General features: G+C 39.9%; 1 protein-coding gene across 1 annotated transcript; it reads left to right on the forward strand.

Annotated features, from left to right (window-relative positions):
- The first annotated feature begins 1,851 nt into the window (after nt 1-1,851).
- Nucleotides 1,852-21,698, forward strand: ZDHHC7 (zinc finger DHHC-type palmitoyltransferase 7). The gene is made up of 8 exons (XM_068693142.1): nt 1,852-2,045; nt 7,504-7,589; nt 9,430-9,752; nt 12,555-12,679; nt 17,319-17,415; nt 17,882-17,963; nt 18,236-18,366; nt 19,434-21,698. Exons 3-8 carry the CDS (start codon nt 9,447-9,449, stop codon nt 19,608-19,610), a joined length of 918 nt encoding a protein of 305 aa, XP_068549243.1. The 5' UTR covers nt 1,852-2,045; nt 7,504-7,589; nt 9,430-9,446; the 3' UTR covers nt 19,611-21,698.
- The last annotated feature ends 109 nt before the right edge of the window (nt 21,699-21,807 follow it).

Here is a 21,807-nt window from a genome sequence, read left to right on the forward strand (position 1 = left end):
AAAAAAAAAAAAGAAACCACAGCTGTATTTTATTGCACTTATCAGCATGCAGAACTCGTTATGCACTTGCTGCCGATGTCCCACTAGATGGTGTTCATGCTACGAGAAGAAAAAAATGAGGATGGAAAAGTGTACCCGAGCTGTGATAATGTCATCCTTCAGCATTTTTTTTACTGTGTTTTAAAATGCATCTTCAGCTCACACACTGCCAAGATTGCTATTTTGCATCTCATTTTCAAGGCTACTGGGTATCTACTTTTCCTAATACGCTGTGGAAAATACTGAATGTCATGTGCTAGTATTTCGACATGAAACGTTTCACCTAATTTAACTACAGATGTTGAGCCTAAACCAAATTGGTTCACAAAATTTAGTAAACGGGAACTGAAAAAGCTGCTAACTTAGGTGCCTGAAATCCTTCTCCTGAGACTCCCTGAACTATAGAGCCGAAAAGAAACAAGACTCCCTGAACTAAAGAGGAGCCACGAAGTAGCACCGTGACACTGAGTGTAGGACATCACAAAAGAAAGCCCTTGGTGGCCATCCTGAGGTAAAACCCCTGGGATCTGCAGCCAGTTTTCAAAGGGGCAGGTAGATGTGGTGCTGCGGAACAGGTAAGTGTGGTGCTGCGGGACTATAACGCCACACAGAGGTATCACTTTAGAAGCTGTGAACACACTTTTAACCCAAAGTGATGATTTTATTGAACATTTGCAGGGTAAAACGCCAAGCTGCTAACTTAGGTGCCTCAAATCCTTCTGAGACTCCTTGAACTGAAGAGCCATGAAGAAACAGGACTCTGAACTAACAAGGAGCCATGAAGCAACACCACTGTGACACCGAGCGTGGGACATCACGAAAATAACCCTTGGTGGCCATCCTGAGGTAAAACCGCTGGGATCTGCAGCCAGTTATCACAGGGGCAGGTAGATGTTGTGCTGCGGGACTGTAATGCCACACAGAGGTATCACTTTAGAAACTGTGAACGCATTTTTAACCCCAAATGATGATTTTATTGAACATTTGCGGGGTAAAACACCAAGCTGCTAACATAGGTGCCTCATATCCTTCTCCTGAGACTCCTTGAGCTACAGAGCCATGAAGAAACAAGACTTCATGAACTAAGTAAGAGTCACGAAGAAACACCACTGCGACACTGAGCATGGGACATCACAAAAATAACCCTTGGTGGCCATCCTGAGGTAAAACCCCTGGGATCTGCAGCCAGTTTTCAAAGGGGCAGGTAGATGTGGTGCTGCGGGACTGTAATGCCACACAGAGGTATCGCTTTAGAAGCTGTGAATGCATTTTTAACCCCAAATGATGATTTTATTGAACATTTGCAGGGTAAAACACCAAGCTGCTAACTTAGGTGCCTCAAATCCTTCTCCTGAAATTCCTTGAACTGAAGAGCCACGAAGAAACAAGATTCCCTGAACTGGAGCCATGAAGCAATACCACTGTGACACTGAGCGTGGGACATCACAAAAATAACCCTTGGTGGCCATCCTGAGGTAAAACCGCTGGGATCTGCAGCCAGTTATCACAGGGGCAGGTAGATGTTGTGCTGCGGGACTATAACGCCACACAGAAGTATCAATTTAGAAGTTGTCAACGCATTTTTAACGCAAAATGAGGATTTTATTGAACATTTGCGGGGTAAAACGCCAAAAGCCTGCACCCACGCAGAGCAAAGCGCCTAATAACGCCCCACTCTCAGAGCCCCTCCTCCCCACACACTGAGGCGAAGCCCCGCCCACACGGGCATCAAGTCCGCCCCGCCGGCGTCGCGCGCATGCGCACGCACCCTCCGCTAACCAACGCATGCGCAGCTCAGGCCGGGAGGGGGGGCTCCGCGCTTCCGCCTCCCGCCGGCGCCGCCCCGGCCGCTTCCGGGAGTCGTCGGCTCCGCCGAGCGCCCGGCCCCGGCCCCGGGCACGGCGGCGGCCCCGGCCCTGCCCGGCCCGGCCCTGCAGCAGCGGCGGGGCTCGGCCCCAGGAGGCCGCTGAAGGAGGAGCCGGGAAGGTCGGTGAGGAGCCGGGAAGGTCAGTGCTGGAAAGGAGAAGGGTCGAGCCCTGTGGGGAGGAGGGGGTCGAGCCCCGCAGCGCTGCGAGGGGGGGAACCGGGCCCTGAGGGGGGGCCTGGGAGGCACCGGGGGGGCCGTGCGGGGCTCGCACCGCTGGGTCGTGGGCACGGGGATGTGGCTGAGAGCATCGCCGGGGGTGTGATGGGGTTGGGGGCACGGTGGCTGCTCACCATAACGGGGTTAGAGGAGGTCTTTGGGAGCTGACGCTCTCCTGCTTCGAAAATGTGCCGATAAAGCAGAGCTCTGATGGTTATTTAGTAAATTAAATGAGAACTTGAGGCTTTTAGGGCAGATTTTAATGACTGAAAGCTCGTGGTGTCCAAAAAAAAAGATAACACTTCTTATCTGTCTTTAAACTTCTCTTGCTTTTGCCCTAACTTACTACATTTTGTACCGTACTTTTCTGATAAATTCCCTGTTTATGCCTTTTCTGAAAGCATAGGGAAGCGAATTGGTAGCATACTGCAGCAGTAGGAAGGCTGAAAACGAAGAATGGAAAAGAAATGTGAGAGTTTATTTTTTAATTGCTGTGAGGAACTGTTGAAAATAAAGGCTTTAGCACTCTCTTAATCGATGTTGAAAATCGCCAGTGCAAATATTTTAGCTTTGATCTGTGATGTTACTTTCTGTAACCTTGAAGGAGAAACTGTATGTGGATATGGATACGATAAGTGGCAGTGCCTGGTACTGCCACCCGGATACTGCAGTGCACTCACTGAGTGAGATACCCAGGCTCATCCTCAAGTGAATGTGAGGATAGGGAATAAATTTATCAGTGTAAAAACCACAGTAAGAAAAAAAAACAACTCTACAGAACGTGAGGCAGTTGCCATTGGCAAAGGTGTAAAACTTCCAGTTGCCACATAGCGATGTGATATTTGTTTAAGCTTTCTGGAGTCTAATCTGAACTTGAGCCTGTGGCCCTGTTCCAGAAGAGGTAAGATGTAAAGCCCAGCCGTAGCTCCCACATATCGTGCTTGTGTCCTTTCTTGAGTAAAGGTTGTTTGCTAATCCAGAAGTGTTCTCTCCTTGCTGTTGAAACCCAGTGAGCTCATCATGTATCGGATCGTGTGCATCTTTCATGGGCTCTGAAGTCTCATGAAATGGGTTCCCTCTGATTTCCATATTTATGGAGGAAAAAAAAAGATACCTAGCATCTTAGAAGCTTTTTGGTATTTTGCTGAATATGGAAAAGTGAATTGGTACTGCAGATTTATCAGGTTTGTTGCTGACAAGCAAAACGCTTTAGTACATTTTATAGTGTTCTGAAGGCCTGCAGAGTTTTTTCTTTCATTTTGTATTTTTCATTTTTGTTTTACCCAGGGTGCCAGTTCCTGTTTTTTTGTGGATGTTTATAAAGATGCTAGCAGCATAAAGACACGAGCAATTAGATGAGCAGCTTGCCTGTAAGACATCCATACTTAACGCTGAGTTACTGTATTCCTTTTCTCTGAGGTCATGTAGCACATCCCCTTTTCAGAGCTGAAAAGAAACTCTTCCAGTGTTTTCTGTGGCTTTTGACTTGCTGTAGAGACTGGCATAAGGAGAACCATTACAATAGTTTTAAACTTGCCTGTTAAATATGTAATTTACTGAAGATCATCTCTTGAATTCATCCTTGGATGTGTGCATGCAGACAGCATCATGTTGATGTGTTTCCACTGCAAATTGTCAGTGTGCCTGCAGCAGAGCAGGTGGAGTTCAATAAAAGGAAGGGCTAAAAGGTATAAACGAGGAATTCCCAAGATAAATACAGTACAAAATATGTTAGAGCAAAAGCAAGAAGGTTTTTAGAGAGGTGATCAGCCATGTCACCGAGGCCACGGGACAGAATCGGGGTTGTAGTTGATGGATTTATTTGGATTGTAGTTGCTGGACTGGTACTGCTGAGTGCCAGCTGCTCAAAGCAGTTCTTGCACATTTCATGGTTGCTGAGAAAGCTTAACCTTGAAGTCATAGTACTGAGCAGACAGAGTTCCCTGCTGCAGAGCTTCCTGCTGCAGAGCTAGGCTGTTGCTGGGGCTGACCTAAAGGCTTTTCAGTACAGTTAATGGTCAATGTAGTTATTGGAGTAGTTTTATTTGTTTGCCGGGAGGTTGTTTGCCAGATAAGTCACTGAGCAGGGCTTGAAATGAGCCACAGTTTACTTATTAAGTGGCTTTGCAGTTGGGGTTGTATGTATCTGTAATGAAAAGTGAGTTACCCAAATCAGGCGTGATTATGTCTAGATGCTGGCTGATGGATATTTATTTATCGGTCAGCAGCGAGCGGTCCAAATTGCTGATGGTTTCAGATACAGTAATAGGTTTGCCCACTTGGTTTACTTTTAAATTTTGCAGTTTTTATCGAAGTTAATGTTTAAGCTATTTTATTTTAATGAGACTATGGTTCTGTAATCGTGATTTGCCACCAGTGCTGTGTTTGCTGTGTAGGATTTAAATCAATCATACATGAACGCTGCACGGTTATTGCCCTAGTGTGTGGTATCAGACAGCATCCCTACGACTTCTCGCTTATCTGTACTTAGTCAGCAAAGTTGAAATAAAAGCATTCTCGTTGCTTCATTGAAACTGAAGTATGAGGAATTGTAAGAACTGTCTTGTGTAACTAGAAAGAAAAAGTGACCCAACAAGATTTGGGTTTTAATGACTGGATTTTAAACCTGTACATCAATTATTATCTGTATATCTGTTTAAAAAAAAAAAGTGTGTTTTTTCTAGAACTGCAAGCACGTTAGGCCCAGTCACTTTACAAGACCATCTTTCCAGTGATCTCGAGTTTGTAATGTAACATCAAATTTATTTATTTTTATATATTGCCATGTGCTTTCTAAGCAGTCCACTTGTCACTTCTTACTGTTATTGCAATGATCTCTCTGCTGTTGGGCCTGTGTTTCATTAACAATGAGAGCAGGTCAGATAAGACATACTTAACCTGAGAATTTCAAATAACACTTAAGAGGGGAGCTATATCAGATTAGATTTAATATAATCACCTGTGCAAATAGATGACATTTTGCATGAAATGTTGAATAATTCAGTGTTATCTTCCAGTGCCAGCTAACGACTTGTAAAAGGTCAAATTAAAAACTGCTGCTTGGAGTATTAGGGTTTAAAGTATCACGCTATGCCTGGAGATTTGGACTTCAAATGTGTAACAGATGCAATGTAAATTTTGGTTAGGACAGGCAGCAAATAAATTAGCAGTCTATGGGAAAGCTGTGAGCATCTCGGGGGTACAAAGCTCTTTGTGAAGTGTAAGTGCTTTTCAGACATTGATACCCTTCCCCTTGAAGGGGGATGGAGGTGGGGGGTAATGGTGGAGGCAGCTAGAGAGGAGAACAATGTGCAGGAGCAGGGGAAGTGGGTGTGGAGGGAGGGATCACATGAGAATAAATCTGTTCTTGCAGAAGGTGGACCATGATGGCACTTCCATGTAAACTGGTCGTGGGGATGCTACAAGGAACCCTGACATTTTCCACAAATCTGGACAGAGGATTAGGGAACTGACCAAACAAATCACGTCCCTGTCTTGTCAATGAGTTCACTGCTCGTAATTCCGAATGATTACTCTGACTTCAATATTTCACCTGCAGAGGCTTAGTGTGTCGTCTTCTATTGCTTGTCATCCTCAGCTCGGAGAGCGGGTGGGTGATGCTGCAAATGAATGTGATATACACTCAGCGTGTCTTCTTTTTGTGAGTTTCTGCTCTGCTTCCACAAAATGCCATGTCAATGACAGCTTAATGACTGTGGGTTTCACAACATTGTGAAAACTTGTTTAACAAAAATATAAAAGGTTATTTATAAAGCAAAACAGAAAGCAGTCAGGAGCTTCGCTTAGTTATACGTGCATAAAAAGAACTTCCTTACCTCTTAGGCTTCTATAGATTATACAAGTTTGTTTAAATAAGACATGAGTCTTCTAATTTCCAGGGGATTTCTGTCTTGGTGTAACTTCCATTGAAGTGGAAAAAACTGAACACGTACACTGAAAAATTCCATCAGTAGTGTTGCATTTGAAATAGCCAACTATTTTCAGAAGCTTTCCGTTAAAATTATTTTCATATTTGCTTTAGCTGTTAAATGCCAGAATCCTTACATTACTCTCAAAATGCCTTAATTTAAATGAACCTTCCATGTAAGAGTGAAGCTTCACAGAGCTTATTTTAATTACTATAAAGTAAAACAACTGAGGAAACAAACCTAGGTACTTCCTCATCCATGGTTAGGCACAAATATGAAATTCTTTCTACAAGCTGGTCATCTCACCCTTTTATTATATAAAACAAAGGAAGAAAGTCTTCCTTGATTGAATATGGGAAATTTAATTGCAAGACAGATGTTTGTTTGCAGGGATCCCAACTTAGTTTTTGGGAACAGCAACACTTTGTGAGCATGCATGTGCTTGCTAACTCTGCCAGTCAGAAACTCAGAGCCCCACTCTTCTCTTCCCCAACTAGGCAGCTAGCTTGGGGTTTTGTTCTGCAGTCCTGCTTCAAATGCCACTGGTGATTTCCAAACTTTAACCGCTGAATTTTTCAAGCTTTGAAGTACCTGGCTCTCTAAATAAAATGCTTCTCTTCTTCTTTCATGACGAGGAAAGTAAACCTCTAGACTGCTTAAAAAATGCTGCCACTTCACACGGTCTGTGTGTTGGGCTTGAGTACTGCATCCTTGTAAAAAGGAAGGAATGTGATTCAAGTTTGTGAAACGTTCGTATTGTGAAATCAGCATGGTTAGAAAGCTCCTGCCAGTGTTTCAGTCCTTATACTGCCCTGTGTAGCATAGGTCTCATGGTAATTATTTGCCTCTCTGGTGGAATTCCAGCAAGGAGAACTTTCTAAGTGCATATTTCCATTGGCATAATTGTGGGCCATTTTCTTTTATATACAGATTCTGGAAGGAGTAGCTTCTTTATTTTAAAATGGTCATAGCTAGGTCTAATAATTGTTTAAAACAAACTTTCATAGTTTACCTTGAAATTATAAAAATAGTGCTATTCATGCTTGTTACAAGAAAAAAAAAGCTTGCTGTAAGCAATGAAGTCAGTCAAAGTTTGGGATTTTTCGGTATCCTTTAACTCCTAACCATAGGGGAACAGCAAACAGGAAAAACTTCTTGGGTACATTAATTTGTAATGTTAAAATCTGGATACCCAACTCATCTTAAACAGAAAGTATGAATGGGATAGATCTTGTTCAGTGTTACTTGAAACACTCTTTAGACTTTTTCAGAATGTTGTTTATGATAGCTTAAGCAGTGTAAAAGTTTCTTCCTGTGGTCAGAACCTTGTTTGCTGTAATTACATGCAGCATATTTCAAAGTGCTCCTATCACCATGCGTTATTTGTGCTTGACATTTTCCTGATGAAGCAAGAGTCCTTTACTAATGAGTTTTTTGATGATGTCTTTTCAGATTACATCAAATACGACTATGTGAATAGCCTAGTATAGCCCGAAGGAAGGACATGATGTCAGAATAACATACAAAACATTTGTGAGGTATGCAGTTTTTTTTTCCTGTTGTGTTAAAAACTTCTTGTTTGCCTTTGATGCAGTTAAAATGAACACAGTAATTTCATGTCATTCCATTTGCATGCTGCAGTAGTTGTGTGCACAATTAATCAAAAATTCACGTCATGACGTACAGTACTATTGATTTATGTCTTTTCAGAATCTCGATGTCCCTATTTATGGTAACTTGTTGGTTTGAGCAACTGAAAACTTGCCTTGATTGAAAAATAATTGTATGTTTCTTCTGCTGAGATACCGCACCCTAGGTGGATGGAATTCCAAATTTGTGTTGTGTATGAGGCTTCAGATTGGGAGCTTGATTTTTTTTTTTTTTTTTTTTGGTTCATTGATTCCTCTAAAACACTTCAAAGCATCTATACAGCAAGAGGTCTTGGAGGAATAACAATTTTAAATGTTGTGTTTGAATCTCTGCACTTCAATCTGCATATATTTGCTGTCGCTTCTAGTCTTTAAGATTTTTCCAGCCTTTTTCCAGCCTAGTTCTAGCCATTAAACCTGAAGGATCTGAAAGATTTGCTAGGCAGAATATGTTTATCTGACTTGATTCCCATAGATAAGACAGTTTTTTAAAGGATCTAAAACCACATAGCTCCATCTGCAACCTGTGTCAAATGTGAGTCTTGGTGATGGTCACTTTGACCAGTTTAGACCAACAAAGTGATCCTGTATTTAAGGTTTTGGGATGTAACGTGAAGTCTCAATATAGGCTACTGTTATTATGGGGAAAGACCTGAGACTTTCGTGTGGTTGTCATCAATCAATATAATGCTTTCAAGTTTCCCTCTGATATGGCCTTTAATAGCATGAATCAATATAATTTTTAGAGCACAGCATACTCCTAAGGTAGCAGTCTAATCTTGATGCATAACATTTAAGCTTTGTCTCCAGTTTGTTGGTAGCACTTCAGTTCTACTATTCTGTGTCTTTGCTTGTTAGAGACGTCTGGAAAATAATTCTGTTTTCCTGAAGGCTCTTAAGGTTTCAAGTCATATTTTTGTTCCACATTGGAACAACAACAAAGCCCTAAAAGCGTTTTCATGAAATTAAATTAATTAATATGTTCTTTGAAAATCTGATTCATATAATCTGCTGCCACGCTAATTTAGCCACTGCCATTTGTTTCCCTTAAGTCTGGTTTGATCTAAAATCATTTTGTCAGTTATCCGATGTATTTTTGTAACTGTCTTGTTGTCTTTTTTTTTTTTCTTCTTTAAATACAATAGCACTTTTGTCAACAAACTTACTTGCTTTCTAACTTGCTCTGTTTTCCATTAACAGTGTACTGGAACAGCTTTGTTTCCATTCTGTTTTTTCCTTCTGCTTTTCCCTGGGTTGCAGAAGCAGTACAAAACCTCAACAGGCTGGTGCCATAGTTTGCTGTTTTCTGAGAGACACAAACTGTAATTTTGGGAAGAGTTTGCCATTTGGAGTAGTCTGAGATAAAAGAAAGAGGTTGCATTTTTACTATAAGGAGAATGGTTTACAGGCATAGCAAAGTGGAAATAAAATGATTCAGGCATTGAAGTAGCATAAGAAAAAATATAGTTATGGGATTATAACACTCAGTGAAGAGCTTACAGAAACTTTGATGAAACTTTGTAAATGAGTCTCTTCTGATAACTATTTTTTTCTTCTGATGACAGAAATATTTTATTCTTATGCTGTCACAGAATTATTCAGTTTTTGATCAAAAAATCCCATTAATTATTTGGAAGCTGGATATGTTTTATCTTACAAAAATAGGAAAGGAGAGTGCTCCTATTTCTGGTTTCCTCATGTCTAATAACGGTATCTTTGCTTCCCGCAGGGCAAGTCCGGAAAACCATGCAGTCATCAGGGCACAGATTCCGTGATGTTGAGCACCACCCACTTCTCGCTGAAAATGACAGCTACGATTCCTCTTCCTCAGAGGCCGACATGGCAGAGAGGGTTTGGTTCATCCGAGATGGCTGTGGTATGGTCTGTGCTATAATGACATGGCTTCTGGTTGTCTATGCAGACTTCGTAGTGACTTTTGTCATGCTGCTGCCTTCCAAAGACTTTTGGTACTCTGTGATCAACGGTGTTCTCTTTAACTGCTTGGCAGTGCTAGCTTTGTCATCGCATCTGAGAACTATGCTAACAGATCCAGTAAGTATGCGATCACTCCTTGGTGTTGGAGTACTCTTTCATATAGCTCATCGGCTGCAGACAGATTTGGAAATGTGGTATCTGTGCATTCTTGCCAGGGAAAGTAGTGTTAGATGCAAACTCCTCAAGTTGGAGGGACCATATCTATGCTTTGCAGGTTGTTCTGTCAATGAAACTACAAATAAGCTTTGACTTGAGGAGCAGGCAGCATAAAATGTATTATAAGGGAGAGGTAGGCTCACAAGAAATACATTTCATTTGTTAAATATTAACCCAGTTTTCTGAAGACACTGATAAAGGCGCTGATAAAGCTTTAGGCTTTTTTTTTATCCTCACTTCTCCTTTTTTCCCCCAGATTTATTTTCAAAACTTCATAAAAAGCTGTAGTTACATCCTGTTGATCATTTGAAATGTCTTCCTTTTATGACAAGTGGAGAAACTTTTAGACATAAACATGCTGAAAATTCTCTGTCACATACCCACATAAAGTCACAAGTACTGTACTACGTCACTTGTGTTATCTCATTTAGATATGTGGAGTCACTGGAAAGCAAGATGTAAGTTTAACAATCATGTGATTGTAAGAATAGATGTGAGAGGTCTTAGAAGCATTCATTTCTTAGGACTTCTAAATTCAGGAACTCAAGAGGTTAAATTGTTTATGTTGTACAAAAATCTATCACTCTTTTAGGAAAGAAATCTGTGGAGAGAGGATTGAGGGAGAGAAAAAACTTTCTTCGTGATTTTGAGACAGTAAGAGTATATAAAAATTAGGGAGTGGTCCAAATAAACAGCAGGGTGTTACAGCTAATGATTTACTAGATAGTTGATTTATTTCTGAGTCCACACCCAGTGATGAAAATGTTATGACTTCTGCGGACTGTGATAGTTTAAGGTTAGGTTACTTAAAAATATGTACTGTTATTCTGTATGTCGTTCTATCCTCATGTTGTTCTTTATGGATAAAACATGATTGAAACTGAGATGATTCACCACCTTTTTTTTCTTCACTCCTCTCCTTCTGTCTCCCAGAATGGAAGACATGACTACGTGATAGATACTAAGATTGCAGGAAAGAGGAATAAACCACCTGTAAAAACACGTGAATTATAACATACTCTCATAAATATATATTTGTAATTGAAAAGAATTAACAACAGTCAGAGCAGAAAAGATATTATGGAAATAGAATATTTTTTATAATCAAAATGCTAAAGGTGTGACCTGAGGACGCAGTCCTTATTGACAAGTGAATAGGTGAATTTGAGAGATGTTTTATAAGGCTGAATTTATCCAGAAGAAGATAAGTTTATGCATTTAGAAATTCTCTGTCTTTGAGATAGGAAACTACTTTACTGTAGACATGGTGAACTAACTTAAATGTGAACATTCATACTGAAAAACAAAGCACAAAAGCAACACACCATGGTGTTTGGAAGCTCTCTCTTTTGTACCCCCTCAAAGGCAGCTGGCTCAAGTTTGAAGCACCATTTAGCCAAAGAGTGCTGTTGTGCAGAGTCCATCTGGGGCAGGTCTTGCACTGCCTCTCAAGCAGGATAAACGCAAGGTTGTTACTCCAGGCCGTGGGCCACAAAAACAAGTGAAGAATCTGCCCAAGTCTAAAGTTATTTTACAGTTGAATGTGAAGTGCCTGCTGGTTTGTTAATCCTGTCCCAAAAATTTAAGGTGTGTTCATAAGTGATGATGTTGCCAGTGGGCTTTTTTTCTACCAAGAGGCAATTATTTGCAGTTGATTTAAGCCAACCTGGAAGAAGTTATCCCTGTGTGAAGTAAGCGATGGCCTGGAGGAGTTGGTGCAGAGAAGCCGTAGCACTTTCATTTCACATTGTGCTTTATTTCAAAATCACTTCCTGTCACAGATAAGCGTTTAACTCCATAAATAAGCAAAGTGACAATGGTACTTTGCATTAGTAGGGAGAAAATAATGCAAAATTATATTCTGATATCTTGGGGCTATAGACTAATTTTGTTACTGGAAGAAGCAATTCTGCCTCTCTCTGGCTGCTCATCATCATTCTCTGTGTCAGAGCAGCTGCTAATGCAGCTCTGTCATGAAAATTTGGAGAATTAGTAACCTAAAAACCAAATTCTTTTCCTGTTGGGTTATTTTTCTTCTGGATCAGTTCCTTCAGTGTGTTTGCCATGCATATACACAAACTTTCACAGTAGCAAAAGGCAGAAGGAAATGCTAGGGGCAGGCTGGAGAAGCTGATGGTGGTACAAGACAGTGTGCAGGTCAAAAGTTTGAGTGTAAAGGCAATAATGGTGATTTGTGATTCTAGAAAACTTGTGTACATGGGGCAGGAGGAAAAATCATGGAATTGGAGAGTTTAAGTGAAATCTTTTAAGTAGTTGTGGCTGAGCTAACTTGTGGATGGCTTGGCCTAATAACAGAAAGTCACAATTAACATGAGAAATCATAGTGCTGAGTAGTGCTTGCTTGGAGTAACTTATAAGCAAATAGTGTACCTGTCATGCCTCTGTCTGCATGTAAAGATGTGTCTTCCTCTTCATTCCATTTAAGTGACTACAGATTCCATCAGAATTACGCTAATACTTGGCCACAGGTGAGACTCACAGAAATGAAACTGAACTTGGGGTCAAGCAAGAGGTAGCTTAATCATTTGGAAGTGATTCTGGCTTATGACAGACTAACTTAAAGTAAATTAACTTGTTTCAGCAGTTATCTGGAGATTACTGGTCTGAAGTCTGTAAAATGTATTTTTAAATGTGCTCATACCATTTAAGCAGCTCTTTCTCTTTTAATTGAAATGATTTCAGGGGGCTGTACCCAAAGGAAATGCCACTAAAGAATACATGGATAATTTGCAACTAAAACCAGGGGAAGTGATCTACAAATGTCCAAAGTGCTGTAGTATCAAACCTGAACGTGCACACCATTGCAGGTATGCCATAGTTGTTTTTAAGCAATTACTCATATTGAATCTAGGAATAATGTTCCTGTTTTGCATGATATTTTTTTCCCACAAATTTATTTCAATACCCAGTATTGATCTGTGCATATTTGTTGTACATCGTTCTAATTATCATAGCACACTTGTGATAATATAGGGCAAAGGAAAGAATTTCAAGGAATTTTCAGATATAAGCTGATTAAAGAAGACTCCTGCAATCCTAAATTAAAACAATACAGATGAGTTTTTAACTATCGCTTTAGTTTGTATTCTTCTTGTCTTTTTAGTGCTTCATTTGATACTATATGTGAATTGCTTGGTTATTTTCCAAAAGTTGCATGAAAAATCAGTTAAATGTGCATCAGCTTGTTGAAGATTTCATTTTCATTAGGACAGAAGTGATGATAATTTGACCTTAGTGTGCTATGCAAGAGATAGTAAATACCTCCATTTTTCATTACTTCTCAGTCTTTTGAGTTTTCAGGTGCTGTGGACATGCATTTGTAATATTTATTGTGTGAGAGTTGAAAATAGATATGCCTGCATAATTAAGGCTTACATAAATATGTAAATATTCTAGTGGCCCTTCCTAGTTGTGAAGGGTGATGTGTATTGAATTGTGTGGTGTATTCAATTTAAGTTTCTGAGTTAGTAGCCGTCAAAAGAACAGAAGTCTTGTCAGGGCTCTCAAATATTCTGGAAATGTGTGGTTTCTAAATTAAAAGTCTCAGTGTATGTCACTTATCTGTGTGAAAGTTACGGCTGAGCATCCATTTCCACTATAAATATTCTGCCTTGGCACTGAAATCTTGTCCTTATCTCAGATGTGAGTGGGTTTGTGTGTCTGGAGTGTGAAGGGAGAAGTTTCATATATAGCCAAGTAGAAAATGCTCTTCAGTTAATTTATCTGTGTTTCAGGTTAGCTGCGGCATGGATGCAGATACCAGGCCTGGCTTCGTGTGCAGTGAGCTGCTTCGATTAGCTCCAGCAGAGCATTGTGTGAGCACAGCTGTACTGCTCACTGGGCAGGCTTGGGGGCAGGAGCAAGGCAGCTGCTTTCTTGTGGCAGAAAATAAGCCATCACCCCCTGGGGATGAAGAATAGCTTTGTGCAATCTGCTCAGATGTCTGAGCGTTGTGTTCACGGGATGCAGTAAAGAGATAGAGGCTCTGCTGCGTGTAGGTTGGATCTTGTTGATTTGCTCAGTGTAGATGTAGGCCGGCTTCCACAGGGACTTTGCAGGTATCTTTGTGAAGTGTTTCCCACATCTTTGTTCCCTGTAGAATTGGCTAATTGGAAATAACCCTAAATGAAGACATTTTATTTTGAATGCTGCATAGGAATAAAGAAGCTGGAGGACTGGAGAGCCTAGAGCCTGTACAGCTGCAAGGCTCTGCTTATGTGGTGGATGTGCAGCTATCAGCTACAGAGGCTTCAGGAGAGTGCTGCAGAATCCCTGGGCTACATCTGGGCTGTCATTCTCAGGTGCTATTTTGTTGGGTGTTGCAGTAACCTGTGATCCCAGAGAAGGCAATGTTGATTTAAAAATTAGTATTTCTTCATGGAAAAAGAATAAAACGCTAAGGAAGGACTTCTTATACATTATTGATAGCAAGAATTGAAGCAACATTTCCTTGGGAAGGCTTGTGCCTGGAAGTGCACACGCGATCCTTTGTAAGCCTGTCGCATTTTCCTCAGGAGCTGGATATTTGGGTTAACTCTACTTATTTGTTACCCGTACCATGCTGCTAGTAATGTCAGTTAACTTTTCTAAAGTAAAACAAAGGATTTTTCTTGTAGTTTCTTGAAGGTTGGATACGTGATGCAAAGAAAGACAAACGAGCTGGAAATCACTTACCAGAATCTGCTTCTTTGCTGTATATTTAGCACTGCAGAAGTGTCCCAGATAGCAAAAAAGGTTTGCTTGATTACACTGCCAGCTTTTTATTGGCTTACAAACCCATTCCAAGGATATTAAAAAGACGGTCTAGTCCCAAATAGTCAAAGTGGCAATTTGCTGATAGAAGAGAGTTGAAAATGGAAATTGAAGTTGGTTCCTGTTGGGAAATAGTTACACTCAAAGCCACAGCGCAGGTTTTGAGTAGTAAATTATTAACAGAAGAGGCTCTTATGCTGTTGTTATCAAAACTGTTGCGCAACGCTGCAGAAGTTCTTTTGAGGAAGAAAAATAGTTTCATAATGCACATTAGTGATGGGAAAACAAGAAAGAAACCTTTCTTTACAGCTAAGTAGCCTCCATAAAATACTTGAAACTAAGATTGCACTGAGTAGTTAATATTTTCAGCATAAGGAGGAGGCTTGGCCCATGTGAATGTTTTATCAGCTTCACCGAAGGAGCACAGCTGTCATTATCTCCAGCCTGTGTGTGTGTACAGGGAGCTGTTCAGAATCAGGTCACTGAGATGTTTGCTTGAGTTTTTCTGTGAATTTCTGTCACCCAGACCAGGTCCTCTGCAGCCACTTGCTGTGCCTTTCTGAAAGGTATCTTCTGCATTCAAGTATAGTCACACTTGCAGTTGCCTGAATGCATTCAGCAGCAGCACTGAGCTGGAGGAGACCTTCCTTTATCCACAGCTGCGTTTTCTCACTGCCATGCTGCTCCTTCCTCCTGAGTAGGCGTGAGTGTTCATGCAGCTGCTCAGTGAAATGACCCAGCTTGGAGCTAAGGGAGCGAATTCCCCAAACTCTCTGCTGCACAAACATCTGTGCTGGGAGAAGGGAAGGAGCAGGATACCGGGGTAGGAAACAAGCTGCCCCACTGTCTGCAGCATCACTGCCAGTTTGTTTGTTGGCTGGAAGTGTTGGCTGAATCGTGGTGTTAAATGAGAAATGAAGGCAGGGTTCCAGACATCTGATGTCTTGGAAGAGCTGAGTAGGCTTGTGAGAAATACTGAATGAGCAAAAGTGAGTCCGGCCCACTTCGCATCCTTCATGTTTGGCTTGATTTGAATCCGGGTATGATTTTATTCAGTACTTTACCTTAATAGTCTCTTAGGGTGACAGCATGTCTTCTGTGTTACATCAGAAGGCTTGCATGGCTCTGCTGGCATTAGCTCACCTTCCCCAGCCTCCTGGGTGGTAACGAGAGGCTGACTTACAGGCTCACACTGTGAAAGGAGAATCTTCTGGAGAGCCTTCTGAATGCCTCCTCTTGAATGATACCTGCTTCTTCCACACTAGAGAATGGTTGCGGTGCTTGCTTGTGGTGTTGGTTTTCCATGTGTGACTGGCACCATTTGAAAAGCAATTTGCATCAGCAGAGTTAACGTCTTCAGTGCTGATAACCAAGAGGCATCAGGAACACAGGGACTGGGTCATGATAGCCCAGAGTGAAGGGAGCTTTGGAAGAGCAGTGTGAGATTTGGGTTTCCTTGCTATTACCTGCACAGGAGCACGTTCTGCTTCTTGCTGAGTTACTTTGTAGTCATGCACATGCAATGACTTAAAAATGATTTTATGTGTGAGAACGCTGATTTATTTTTTTCCACCTTTCTTCACTCTAGTGACGATCATTTAGCCTTGCTTTGTGGCTTGTTGCTGCAGCACTCATAATACATAAATAAACAATAAAAACAAAGGGTTTTGAATAACGGTGTCTGGATTTGTGAGGCTTATTTGGCTCTGTTTGCTGAAATGAAAATGCGTAACAGTTCTGGATGCCTTGCAGGGAAATATGAAACACTTTGAGTCTGTGCCTATCTGAAGTACAAAGCTAGGCAAATGAAATATTAGCGTTATTTAAGCTATTGATGATACAAGGAAGAAGTTCAACACATTGCAGCTGTTCTGTTTTTTCTTGCATAACTGTTCACATCTGGTTGCAGACGGGCCTGAATATAAGAGAAATGAGCCTTCCAGTGCCTTATGGCCCAGCAGATACAAAATGGAGTTATTGAAATATTTGACTTTTTCTGGAATTAACCATGACTCAGAACTGAGCAGAAACTAAGCGATTAGTTACAGATCTAACAAAGAACATTAGTGTTTAAGTATCCATTAATAAGTAGGCAAAGAATGTGTGCTGTGTATAGTTTCAATTCTTGTTTTATGTTGAAGAAGTGAATGGTGACATGGTAAGCCGTTGTTTGTTGGAGATTTTGGTTGTATGTGTTTGGAGTTGTATGGCCAGTTGATACCTTGAGTAACAATTCTTGTGTAAAATCATTTTCCAGATTCAGAACCTACTCTTACACCTTGTAACCCTATAGATCGGAAATAATGATTTAGTCTTAAAAAAAATATATAATATTGGATCTAGAATATACTGAGGGTTTGTTCATTCAGTGCCACAAGTGTCTAAAACAAAGTACTGGATTCACTAGGTTGTGTGTTTGTCTCCAATGATTCTCTAAAGTGAGAGCACATATAGTATTTATCTCAAGTGAAGAGACAACCTATATGGTCAGTCTTAACCTATATGGTCAGTTTTAAAACAGGCAAAAGTGACCAAATATTTTCTTTGCATTACTTTAAAGAAACTGGTAATGGAATCACTGCTTTCAGTTTGTCAGGAAAATATAATTCAGCTTGTTGTCTTTTGGCAACTGGATTTCTATTTCAAAATCTAAATCATTGTTTCTCAACAAATGACTCTTTTCTTTTCCCTTAGTATTTGCAAACGATGTATTCGAAAGATGGATCACCACTGCCCATGGGTGAATAATTGTGTGGGGGAGAAAAATCAGAGATTTTTTGTTCTGTTTACGGTAAGTGAAAGTCAACAGCAGCATGATCTCGGTTTGAACCTGCCTTGTTTATAACTATTTTGGCTATGCTTATTAGAGAGTAATGGCTTAGGGGCACAACTGTGTTATGTTGTTTGCTTTTCTTCTTCTACCCAAGGTATCCTCCAGATGGGAAGATATTTCTACCCATATTCATTTTAGTATGTTTTGTAAAGTACTGTTTTAAGTCATCATGATTTTGCAGTTGTATAGTAAAAATCAAAAGAAGTGTGATTTAGGGAGCTGATTTTTATACACTTTCATCATTGCCTGTGTTTTTAGATTCAGACTTAATTAAAATTTACTTTTACATCATTGTAAAATGATTGGGTTAAAAAATTGAAGTGGGGAAGTATGTTCGTTTTGCAGTGGTGAAGGCTGGCTGAAAAGAATGTCCAGTTTGTTACCTGGCAGCAGTAAAAAATTAACCTCTCTCTCTCATTTCCAGATGTATATAGCCCTAATTTCAGCTCATGCGCTCATACTGTGTGGGTTTCAGTTTTTCTCCTGTGTCCGAGGGCAGTGGACTGGTAAGCAATTACTTAATTTTCACTATCTTAATCTAGCAGATACTAAGTAAAAGTCATCATTTTCCACTTATTTCAATCCTGTGTATGATGTATTATTGTACTTCAAGTGAGGTCCTAAAAACAGTTTGATACCTTTTACGTTTCTTAAAATTGTGACATGTTGCTTCAAGTGTCAAATAGCTAGCTTTTATTCCTGTTTGTTGAAGAGATGTCTTAGCATGAACGTAATCTATAGATCTATTTTTTTATAACTACATATGTTGTTTTCACAGAATGCAGTGACTTCTCCCCACCTGTAACTGTGATCCTGATGATCTTCTTGTGCCTTGAGGGTTTTCTGTTTCTCACTTTCACTGCAGTCATGTTTGGCACCCAAATCCACTCAATATGCAATGATGAAACGGTAAAGATTGCTACTTCTATAAACTATAAAAATTCTACTGGGAAAATGTGATTATATAGAGATTTATTTACATGAGGGAAAATTCTTATTTTGTAGGGAAAAAATAATTTGAAATACAGATTTTATTTTCTACAGTTGTAAAATGGTGAGACGTCTTCGGTATTTGCTTTGTAACAGACATTCTCATATTGTTTGCTCTTCTGACAAATTCTGTAGTTAGGTTTTCAGTTACATGTGTTGCACAACTTCAGTTTGGACTTCCACTTCTCAATAATCACAAACTCCTAAAATGTCATGAGAAATGACTGTTTTCTTCAGCTGTTTGCTTAAACTAGCTATCTTGTTTCAACTCTTCACCCTTTCCTACTTTGATATATTTTATTAGAATATAACCATAGTTAGGACATTTGGCTCCCTTGCCCTGAGATCTGCAGAGTTAAGCCTTGAGAAGATGTTTTGCACAAGATAATTGACTGGAAACATAAGAAATTTGAATACTGTGGCTGTTCAGAATTTTCTCATCTGGGGCTGTTTAAAAGTGTACTCTGTACTGAAGAGCTTTGTGTGTTACAGAAGTGAAAAACAATTGGTAAATACCCAGCCTTCATTAGGGGAAAGATTAAAAAAAATAATAATTAAAATAACGCATTTGGGAGAGTAAGCCTAGCTTCAGTAATTAGAGTACAAAGTTGTCTTGGAAGCCTTATTACATGGTTTCATTAAATGAGTAAACAACTTTTAGTGTACATGTCTTGTGTGCAGATGTTCTGGTTTCCAGATCAGCTTTTCTGCTCATTTTGCCTTTCAGTTTGGGAGGCTGGGGGAAAAGGTAGGGGGTAGACCAAGCTGTCCTGTATACACTGTATGTTCTAAGTTGTCTGCCTCGTACCCTCAAGGTTAAATCAGCCCCATTCTTATTTCTTCCTTACTGAATAAATAACAGTAAGAAACTAGTCGGCTCATAGTCATAAATTAAAATGTGAAATTGTCATCAATTTTGATAATTCCTATTAGATGTCACTAAACTTTGGACTTCAGTATGTCACTGTGTGTCTGTTTACATACAGGAGATTGAAAGACTGAAGAGTGAAAAGCCAACATGGGAGCGGAGACTACGCTGGGAAGGAATGAAATCTGTTTTTGGGGGTCAGCCTTCACTCCTGTGGATCAATCCTTTTGCAGGATTTCGAATCAGGCGAATTCTACTGAGAACAAAGAAAGGAGGACCTGAGTTTTCTGTTTGAGTCTAGTTATGCTGGAACTTGCAAGAATACTATATAATATTTATTTGGGGCCAGAAACGGCTGTCTACATATAATCTGTGACCAGGTGAAACTGATATCAGACATTTGCTTGTAGCAAGCAGAGTTTTATACGTTTATCGTCACAGACATCTCATTAACTTTCAGAGACACAAACTGGATCTGTAATGGTCTTAACAGCAAGATAACAAAGGAAAAGCACGTGGTCACACTAAAGAAGCCAAATGTTGTCATGCTACTGTAATTTATTTTATGAGATTAATTATGCATTTTTGTTAAACCCTTCTTATTTGACAAATGTTTGGGTAATTACCGGTGTGTTTTTATAAAAATTATATACTTAGGTGCAGTTGTCAATCAAGGAGGAGCATTATGGTGAAAGTTGATCTCAAATGAGACCTAGCCTTCTAAATCCAGTTTTCAGGGAATAGTGGTTTGTTCAGTTTTGATTTCTATTTCAGCTTGTCCTAATAAACAGAGCTGTACTTGTGTCCCACTTCAGACACACATTCCTCATATGCAAGTGATTCAAGGGACTTGTGCACACGACAGCATAACACGTCAGAGGCACTATTACACCCCTGCCAAATGTCTTCCCAGGCTCACAAAAGCATGTCCTGTGTTTGGCAGTTTTAATCTCATGTGGCATTTAGGTAAGTTCTAAATCCTCAGTAAACAACACTTTTAACTAACAACTGCAGGCCAAGTTCTGCCTTCAGATATGCATCTCCAATTCTCAATGCATTGATTCTAGAGGAACTTAAGTGTACGTGTTTGAGGATTGTATCTTGTCCTCTGAGCAGGGCTAAGTGGGACCAGTGGCTATATCCCCCTATGTGGGATTAAAATGAAATTACTGGAGATTAGAGTTAATTGACTGAAAACACTTGTCTATAAGATCTTGTTCTGCCTTTTTTTTTTTTTTCACTGCAGGGGCTTTTCATAGATGGAAAGCTATTGACTCAGTGATCCCATGAACAAAGAGATTGGAAGAACAAGGAAAGTTCCTCTAGTACTGACAGAACTTGCCTCTTTCTCAAGGATTTTAAATGTAGAAGAATCTGCAATAAAATGAATTATTTTTAATTTCACCATTTTCCAACCAAACTACTTTCATGAAAAGATCTAGAACTGCTTTATGTGGGCCTGACAAACAACAGTAGTGCTAAGAAATGTTTAAATGTTTGTAAATCTGCAAGTAATTAAATGCAAACTGCAAGTAATGAAATTCAACTAACAGTGGATTCTTGAAAAATTACATTTAGACTATTTTTTTGTATTGTTAATTTGTTCTTTAAATTACTGACAATATAAAGGATAAAACAGGAGCCTTGATGCATAGCTTGAAATCGTGCCTAGAAAGTAAATAGCTCCCTGTTCTGGGACTTGCCTTAAAATTGTCCTGTTCTTGCTTTTGCTTTGCGAGTTGCACTGATGATCTGTCCCACCTCAAGCAGTTCAATGTGCTGAAGAACCTTGCATTTAGTAAGTTTACTTACTACAGAAGTTATACCTTCTTTTTTTTCAGTTACCTGCTTCTCCATTTCTTTGTAACTGTTTGTGGCATCTTGGTCCCTGCTTCATCAGGTTTTACACCATTAGGTGGGTGAACTTACTAAGGGGTCCATTTATTATCTATGACCCTGCAAACAGAACCGTGCAATATTACGTAGTAGGTTCACTTTGCCTGGGGGGGATGGTGTGTAAGGCTGGAGAATTTGGAGGTGGACACGTCCAATGGAATTGCAGCCGAATGAACAAAAGTATCTCTTATCTAAGTCAGGGGAATGTTGGAACTTCCACGAGAATCTTTGCATATTCAGTTGCACATCTTAAAGACTGGGAAAAAAAATAATGTGTCTGGCTTTGTCATGAGGCTCTTAATGTGTATATTGTTTAATAAAATATCCTGATGAAAATCAGAAAATATCACTTCAAGCGGATGAACTCTGTGACTTAGCAAGTGTGTGCGTGTGTGAAATCAGGTTTACTTGGCTTTTCAAACACTTGTTACGTTGTAATTTTTTAATGTAAAAAAAATAAAGTAATGAAGACTTAGTCGATTAACTTTGCTCTGTATATGTTGCGTTTTTGCACATATACATCCATATTCACATATACTTACATGTCAGCACCTGCAGGTTATGGTCTCATGTTCTTTGGCTTGTAATCTATCAAC

Source organism: Anas acuta, chromosome 10 (assembly GCF_963932015.1).
Source record: "Anas acuta chromosome 10, bAnaAcu1.1, whole genome shotgun sequence".
In the NCBI taxonomy this organism is placed as follows: Eukaryota; Metazoa; Chordata; class Aves; order Anseriformes; family Anatidae; genus Anas; species Anas acuta.